Source organism: Entamoeba histolytica, genomic scaffold (genome assembly GCF_000208925.1).
Source record: "Entamoeba histolytica HM-1:IMSS scf_1104750519217 genomic scaffold, whole genome shotgun sequence".
NCBI classification, from domain to species: domain Eukaryota; phylum Evosea; order Mastigamoebida; family Endamoebidae; genus Entamoeba; species Entamoeba histolytica.
In genome coordinates, this window is record NW_001915314.1 from 1 (window position 1) to 9,174 (window position 9,174).

The following is a 9,174-nucleotide window of genomic DNA, read 5'->3' on the forward strand; positions in this document are numbered from 1 at the left end:
GATATGAATATATGATATAGAATATAGAAAAAAACAAAAGATAATAAGAATAAATGATAAATAAATATAGAAAAGATAATAAATGATCTAATAATAAAATCAAAATATAAAAGATAAATTTAATATTAATATAAATCAAAAGAGAATAAATGATAATAATATAAAAATGATAAGAATATAAAAATGATAAAGATGAATAAACAAATAATAAAATACATTTAAATATAAAAGAATAACAATAAGAAAATCTAAATAATATAAACATAAAAAACATAAAATAAGAATAATATAATAATATATAGATAATAAGAAGAATACAATGATATAAATAATATAAACAGAGAAATAAATATATAAAAATAACATAACAATAAAATACATAAATAAAAGAATATGAATAATAAAAATAATTAAATATGATTCATCAAATCATCTATTTCATTAATATTTCATACAAAATGAATATAAATGATTATAAAATATAAACATAAATATTTATATATTCTGTATTTATCATACTTTTTATTTTTTTATTTTTATTTTAGGAGCAAAATATAATAAATGGAAAAATCTATGGATGCAAATTTTTTTGCATCTTTTTTCTTTTTTGTAAATTATTTAGATGCATTTTTTCTTTGCTAATTTTCGTACCCAATTTAATCATTCTATTCAATCGCATATATATTATTTCTGTTTTTCAATAAAACAGATTATCATTATATCACATTTGTTTTGTTAATTTTAATCAGATTATTCAATTAATCATTTAATATCTTTTAAAAACAATGAATAAATAAGATGCTTGACATATCAATGTTTAATAAATATATTTCGATGATTTATGAAATGAAGAAAAGAATAAAAGAAAAATGAACAAACAAGAAGGAGAGATAAGAAAGAGAAATGAACTTAATAAACAAGAAGAAGAAAGAAATGATATTAAAATGAATATTCAACGAAGAATGAAAAAGAGAATAATAAAACATATTGAATGAAATAATAAAGAAGAAATATAAAAAGAAAAGAATAATAATAAAGAAAATGAACATAAAGAAGAAGGAGAGAATATAATAAATAACAAGATAATATATAAAAATGAAATCAATAAAGAGAATTTCTATATTTGTAATATCAAAAAATATATAATCCCAACATTAAAATAAATAATTTGAATAATATGTATTTATGAATTTATTATTATTTATTCATATTCAAATTGAATATTTCATTCTTCATTTTATTGTGTTAATGTTGTTCTTTTATTATTAATAATTTATTTCAATGAGAAATGAAGAATATTATCATAATTTTGTATTTTGATTATAACACTCGTTTTAAATAACAAAATATTCAATTTAAAATAAACAAATAAAAAGAATAATTTAAAATAAATGAAACAGAATACAACCTCATTTTGTTCATATTCATAGAATAAGAAATGACAATGGAAGTTGTTATAAATGTGGGAATGTCTTATGAACAAATATCAACATGAAAGAGGAATATAAAAATTGAAAAATAATTTAAGACTTAAATGAAATTATTCAGAAAACAATAAATAAAAAATTAACATCAATATTCAAAAACAATAAGAAGAAAACAGTCATAAAATAATCCATTAACCGATGACAAAGAAGAAATAACAATGTTGTGTTGTTGATGTGTGAATTATTTACAATAAAATGAGAATGATAGTATTATTCAAATCAACTCATAAGAAGAAATAAACAAGAAACAAATTAAATTCACTCAACATCTATTTTTTAAGTGTTTGTTTTAACAACGAGTGAAACACTCTTATTTTTCATTAATTTATTTTATAATTTGTTCAAATAAACTATAAAATTTCAATGAGAAAATAAAACAAATAGATGATTATTTCATTTAATCTGTTTCATAACAAATTCAAAATAACATTTTAAACAACATGAAGAGAAATAAACATTTGATGAAAAAAAAAGAAAATAAAAGAACTAAATAAAAAATAATAAAAATATGTCAATTATTAGATATATCCATTATTGAATATTATGAATATTGAGAAGTGATTATTTCAGTTTCTTCAATACGCTCTATTGATGTAATAAAGTTCATTTCTAACACAATCGCATTATGTTGTTCTTCTAATGTGCTGCCAGAATTTCCTGTATAAAACATTAAGTCTTTCATATTTTTTATTATTATTGTTCGTAGGATTTTAGAAAAGTCTAATTGTAATTTCAGTGTTTTTAATCTTCTTACTGACTCTTTGTGTATTAATCAATTTATTGATAATATTACAGGTATTATTTCTACATATATTAATTCTCTATTATTTCTTAATTTCTCTTGTAATTCTTTGTATTTATTTATTTTGTGAATATAATTTAATTCTATATTATTATCTTGACATATAGCAACATCTATAATATATCCTTTCTTTTCTTTCATATTTTGATATTATATATCTTGTCTTCTAGCATGGAATGAATTGTCACTAACCAATAAATCAATATTGTAAGTTATAACTATTTTATCATTATTAATACATTTAGGAGGATTATTAAAATCAATTGCATTAAATTCATTAAAATGTGTAATTAATATTTGTTTAAATATTTGTTTACAAACATAATCATGTTTTAATATTTGATTCTTTTTCATTACATCCTAACAATATATGATTAATAGATGTAATTGTGTTAGGACAATGTTTACAATATTTCAAAGCATCATTTTGGAGTATTTTTGATTTAATACTTCATGTCATACTTACTCCTTCTTGCATTTTTACTATTTGGAGGAATGCATTTCTTTTTATATTCAGTGACTTCCATGTGGCTACTGTTAATTTCTTATCATTGAAAGTGCCATTTGCACATCTTATATATTCACCACATTTCTTTTCTTTCCAATCATTTAAATATCTATCATTTAATTCATTATTTACCAATTCAAATATTTCCTTTACATTGTGCTTTCTTTCATTTATTTCTATTACGTTCATTAATTCATTAAAATTAATCTTCTTACCAAATGCTTTCTTCATTCTTTTAATTATTCCATTTGGACTTTCTTTTATTGCTTCTATCATTCTCCTATTCCTGTGTTTGATCTCCACTTATATTTTAAATATATTCTTAATAATTCTTTACCACATTCATCTCTTGCTGACATTAATCCTATTCCCAGTTCATTTATTTTAACATATAATCTACTTTTGGGTATATTTCTACTATATAATTTGAGTTGTATCAATGATTTTCTTATTTGTTTATCTATATTCTCCAACTCTCCTAGTTTCCATTGGACAATACTAAATCCATATCTTAATTTGGAGATTATATCACTATTAATCGTTCTTATTGTATTGAACATTTGATGTTAAAAAGAAAAATATTTTAATGTCATTTGAATTGTTTTTTTTTGAATAAAGAATGAGGAAAATGCAGAGATTGGTATTTTTTGATGAGAAGGAAAAATAATTTCAATGAAATAAAAAGCTAATTTAAGCAATAAATCAAAATAAAATGAAATAAACACGAATGAGTATCAACAAATCATTTTTACAGTTTTAATTGTAATAAAAATACATAACATTCGAAGTCGGTAATAAATATAAAAATAAGCAATGTTATTTCATACAGAAAAATAGTTTTCATTTACGATATTTTTTTAGAAGATGAAATAAAAATAAACAAACATCAATACTATTACGTTTTGTATTTCAAAGGAAACTAACTAACAACGAGAATAAATTATTTTATCGCAAAATACACTGACTTATAAATATTTTTAATAACAAATAAATAAACATCATTGAATAAGTTATCAGAAAGTATTTAAAGAAAATAAACAACTAATAAAACAGAAATGAGTTTACAAGAAGGAAAACAAACGAAATTACTTTTAATTGGAGAAACAGGAAATGGTAAAAGTTCACTTGGTAATTTCATTTTAAAGAAGAATATTTTTGAAGTGGGTGATACTACAAAGTCAGAAACAGAAAAAGCCAAAGTAGAAAATGGTGAAGAAGAAAGAAGTGATTTAATTATTGTTGACACACCTGGTCTTAATGATACTAATAATTTTGATACTGAAAATATTCAAAATATTGTTGATTGTGTTAGGGTAACAGGGTTGCAGGGAATTATATTAACAATGAATTATAATGTAAATAAACTGTCTAAAAGCATTAAACAAATTATTGAAACTATAAATAATGTTTTGAAAATAAAAGACTTTTGGAAACATGTTTGTATTGTTTGGACGATGTGTTATAATTCTCTTCCACCAAAGAAAATTGAAAAAGATAAAATTAAGAAAGAACAATACAAAGAAGATTTGAAAGAATTTATAAACCAAATAAATAAAACAAATGAAGATATTGATATTCCAATGTATTATGTAGATTCACAACCAGATGAAGATAGTGATAATAGCAGATCAGAAAAAGAAATAGAAAGTTTAATTGAATGGGCAAAAGAATTAGAATTAATTGATGAAAAAGAAATTAATAAATTAGTCAGTAAATATAAAGAAATTCGATATGAAGAAAAAGAAGAAACTAAAACAAAAAAAGAAACAAAGTCTGATATAACATATGAAAAAAAGACATACAGAAGATGTATTAAAGTAACAAATGATGGAAAAGAAATAGAAAGTGAATGGTATTTATTTAGCAGAGGAATTAAAACAGAAAAGAAAAAAACTTTTATGGAAAAAGTATGGGGTGTTGTTAAAGTTTTAGGTGTTATTTCCCTTGGTGTTGGTGTTGGTGTTGCTATTGGTGTTATTGGTGGTATTGTTGTTGGTACTGTTGGTGGTGCTGCTATTATTGGTGGTGCTAGTGCTGTTGGTATTGCTACTATTGTTAGTGCCGGTAATGCTGCTGCTGTTGGTGCTATTGGGGGTGGTGCTGTTGGTGGTGTTGTTGGTGGTGTTGTTGGTGGTATTGTTGCTGCTATTAAAAAATGATCTAGTGATGATAAAAAGATAAATAACACCAAAAAAATTGAAAGTTAATTAAACATTATAAATGATTTATGTTTTGAATTTGATAAAAGAAAAATGATGAAATACTTTCTAAAATACTTTCAAAACAGATAATATCCTTTTTAATCAGTTTAAAAAAGAAAAATAGTAAAACACAATAAATGTATTGAGTAATGATGAAAATATTGTTTGTTTATAGTTGTATAAGTCAAATAACATATAATACATTTTCTGTGTGAACTTCTTCATATTCATCATTCTCACTCACTTTTATTTTTTTCCTTTCCATGTAAAATATTTAACATTTTCATTAACTCAATTGAATGTAATTATTTTATAAAGTGTTATATTATTTTCATTGATTATTCTAAATTTGTTTCATACAAATTATTTATAAATAAAAGGGGTATGTTTGTTTTATCATTTTAAATACGATAGATTTATTTTTACATCAAATAACCAACAAACATCATTTACAAACAAATATTTTGTGAAATAACCTAATTGTAGTATTTAAATGAATAATAACTTAAAAATAACAATGATTGAATCAGAAGACAAACAAAAACAAACGAAATTACTTTTAATTGGAGAAACAGGAAATGGTAAAAGTTCACTTGGTAATTTCATTTTAAAGAATGATGTTTTTACAGTAAGTGATAGTACAATTTCAGAAACAAGAGATGTTGTTGGAGAAAATGGAAAAGGAGATAGAAAAGATTTAATTGTTATTGACACACCAAGTCTTCAAGAATCAAAAGAATTTAATGAAAAGTTTTTGAATAATATAGTTGATATTGTTCAAGAAGAAGAAGGAATCAATGGAATTGTTATTATTCTAAATTATAATACAAATAGAATTTCCAATAACATTATAATAATGATTCAAATAATGTCTAAAATCTTTCCATCACATGACTTTTTGAAACATATCTGTATTGTATGGAATAAATGTTATTATTATATATCAGATAGGCAATTACAAATCCAAAAAGAAATTAAAAGAAATGAATTTCTTCCAGAATTACTGAGACGTACTGAAATAAATGGAACAAATGAAAATATTGAAATACCAATGTATTATGTAGATTCAGAACCAGATGAAAGATGTGATAATAGAAGATCAGAAAATGAAATAGAAAGATTAATTGAATGGGGAAGAGAAATAACTCCTATTAATATTGATACAAGTAATCAAGAAAAAACACCAGTCATAGAAGAAAAAGAAGAAACAGAATCAATGGGAAATAATGATAAGCAAATAATAACACAAGTCAAAAGGAAGAGAAGAGAAATAAGAATTGGTTTTAATGGAGAAATTAAATATGGTGATTGGAAATTAATAAAAGTTATGAGCAATGAAAAACAGTCATGGTTACCAAAATTAACAAGCAACACATTAAAAACAGCAGCAGTGGTAGGAACAATAATAACAGGAACAATAATAATAGGAACAATTATATTTTTTTTCGTAAAAGATAAATAGGTTTAAAACAAATAATTTTAACTAAATTCAATTAACTATTTTTTAAAACATTAAATTGATTTTATTGAAATAACAATTGAATAGTTTAATTTATCAGTTCCAATATAATTCAAATTAAACAGAATGAAATAATGAATAAAAATGAATATTGAAATTATTGAAATTGTTGAATAAATTAAAGACAAACAATAATGAAAATAAAAGAAGAAATTAAATATGTTTTTTTTTTTGAAATAATAAAACATTTGACAAAATACTTTAATTGTTGTTATTCAATGAAAATTAACCATAAGTTCAATGCTAAAAAGATAGAATTATGACAAATTAAATAAACACATTTTCATAAAAAGAATAAAGAAAATTAATAAATAAATCAAGAAGTGGATATATTCAAAAGAAGAATGATAAATGAACAACACTCAACAAATACAATTGAATTATCTCATTTATATAAAATAATGTGAGTTGTTTAATAATCTTTAAATAATACTTTTATATCTATTTTGAATATTATAATTAAAATAAATTAATTTATTGTGTTAATAGAATTATTCATTATTTTTGAATAAAATTTAAATATGAATTAAATTAAAAACGATGTTATAAATCATTTGTACAAACACATTTATTTACACATAACAGTGAAATGAAAATATACAAATAAAAACATCATTTGAAAAATACAAATAATATGAGGGGGTTATGGTTAATAAACAAAAAGTGAATTAAAATAGTTTGAAATATCATTAAATAATAAATAAAATGAAATAAACGTCATTCAACAAAAACAAAAATAAATATAAATACACTGAAATAATATTTAAATAAATAGGAATTAAAAATAAATAATGAATTTACAAACAGATGAATTAAAACAAAAACAAACAAATTACTTTTAATTGGAGAATCAGGAAAATGTAAAAGTTCACTTGGTAATTTCATTTTACAGAAGAATATTTTTGAAGTAGGTGATAGTCTAAATTCAGAAGCAAATAAACCTCTTAAATGTTTTGGAGAATGAGATAGAAGTGATGTAGTTGTTATTGACACACCTGGTATTAATGATACTAATAATTTTGATAATAAACATATTCAGAATATTGTTAATTGTGTTAGAGCTGAGGGGTTACAAGGAATTATATTAACAATAGAATTTACTAATTGTAAATTTACTGATAATATTAAACAAGTTATTAAAATTATAAATAATGTTTTGAAAATAAAAGACATTTGGAAATATGTTTGTATTGTTTGGACTAAATGTTATAATTCTCTTTCACCAAAGAAAATTGAAAAAGATAGAATTAACAAAGAACAATTCAAAGAAAACATAATTTCATTTATAAACCAAATAAATAAAACAAATGAAAATATTGATATTCCAATGTATTATGTAGATTCACAACCAGATGAAGACTATGATAACAGAATATCAGAAAAAGAAATAGAAAGATTAATTGAATGTGGAAGAGAATTAGAATTAATTGATGAAGAAGAAATTAAGAAATTAATCAGTGAATATAAAGAAATTCGATATGAAGAAAAAAAGAAAAAGGTAAAATAATAAAAGAAACAGAATCTGATATAACATATGAAATAAATACATACAGAAGAGAAATTAAAATCAAATATAATGGAAAAGAAATACCAAATGAATGGAAATTAATTAGTACTAGAACTATAACAGAAAACAAACGTAATATATATCAACCATACGGTTGTGTTATGGTGTAATTGATGAAATGATAATATTAACTCAATATTTGATTATTTGAAATAAATTTGTTTGAATTAATAGAAAAATTAAATAAGTTAATTTCATCAATGTTTAATTTAATAAAAACAAAGAAATTGAAAATAAGAAATAAAAATAAATAAAGAAGAATGAGAATATGAGAAAATAAAGAAATGAAATAAAGAATATAATGAAACAAACAAATAAAATACAAGAATGATAATGATAATGAGTTAAACTAAATGTGTATGATGTAATTAATTTAATAATGAATGAAATTAATATAAAATAAATGTAATTTGAATATTTTAATAACAAAATAATGATATTTTATGATGAATATCAACATACATTATTAAAATATTCATCAATCATACAAATAACATATAAATGTATAAACAATAAATCAATATAACAACATAAAGAATAAATAAATCAACATCAAACAATCATTTTATATTTAAATTTCTATTATAATTCTTGTCAATTACTAAAGTGAAATAAATTAACAATTAGAATATTTTTTAAATGATACAAATAATAAAATGATGATTTATAATTGTCATTTAATAATAGAAGAAAAATGAAGAAAGAATAAAATGAAAATTAATAAGAATAGAATAAATAAAACATACAAATTAATAAATTATATTGAAATTCATTGAATATTTTAAATTATTTACACTTTTAGAATCAATATCAACACATAGTTATAACAAATAAATGAAATTCAATTATTTAATATTTAAATTATTCTTCATTATACAAAACAACATTAATGTATGTTGAGAATATTATTTAACAATATTTTTTAACAACAAATAATAAACATACATGGTACTTTTATATCATTTAAACATAATAATTATTATTTTTATTTTATATTTATATTATTTTATGTTTGAAAAGACATATTCAAAGAGACATTATAGAAGTATAAAATAAATAATAAAATAAAGAGGGTACGAAAATTAGCAAA

General features: G+C 20.9%; 3 protein-coding genes across 3 annotated transcripts, besides 1 other annotated feature; all 3 read left to right on the forward strand.

The window, feature by feature from the left end:
- Window positions 1–1,989: 1,989 nt before the first annotated feature.
- Window positions 1,990–3,353: a repeat region.
- Window positions 3,354–3,852: 499 nt separating this feature from the next.
- On the forward strand, window positions 3,853–4,956 carry EHI_195250 (AIG1 family protein; the record flags this gene model as incomplete). The annotated part of the gene is made up of 1 exon (XM_643195.1): window positions 3,853–4,956. The coding sequence occupies one exon, from the start codon at window positions 3,853–3,855 to the stop codon at window positions 4,954–4,956; it is 1,104 nt and encodes a 367-aa protein (XP_648287.1).
- Window positions 4,957–5,515: 559 nt separating this feature from the next.
- EHI_195260 (AIG1 family protein, putative) lies at window positions 5,516–6,460 on the forward strand (the record flags this gene model as incomplete). The annotated part of the gene is made up of 1 exon (XM_643194.2): window positions 5,516–6,460. The coding sequence occupies one exon, from the start codon at window positions 5,516–5,518 to the stop codon at window positions 6,458–6,460; it is 945 nt and encodes a 314-aa protein (XP_648286.2).
- Window positions 6,461–7,151: 691 nt separating this feature from the next.
- EHI_195270 (AIG1 family protein, putative) lies at window positions 7,152–8,024 on the forward strand (the record flags this gene model as incomplete). The annotated part of the gene is made up of 2 exons (XM_001914282.1): window positions 7,152–7,180; window positions 7,487–8,024. 2 exons carry the CDS (start codon window positions 7,152–7,154, stop codon window positions 8,022–8,024), a joined length of 567 nt encoding a protein of 188 aa, XP_001914317.1.
- Window positions 8,025–9,174: the final 1,150 nt, after the last annotated feature.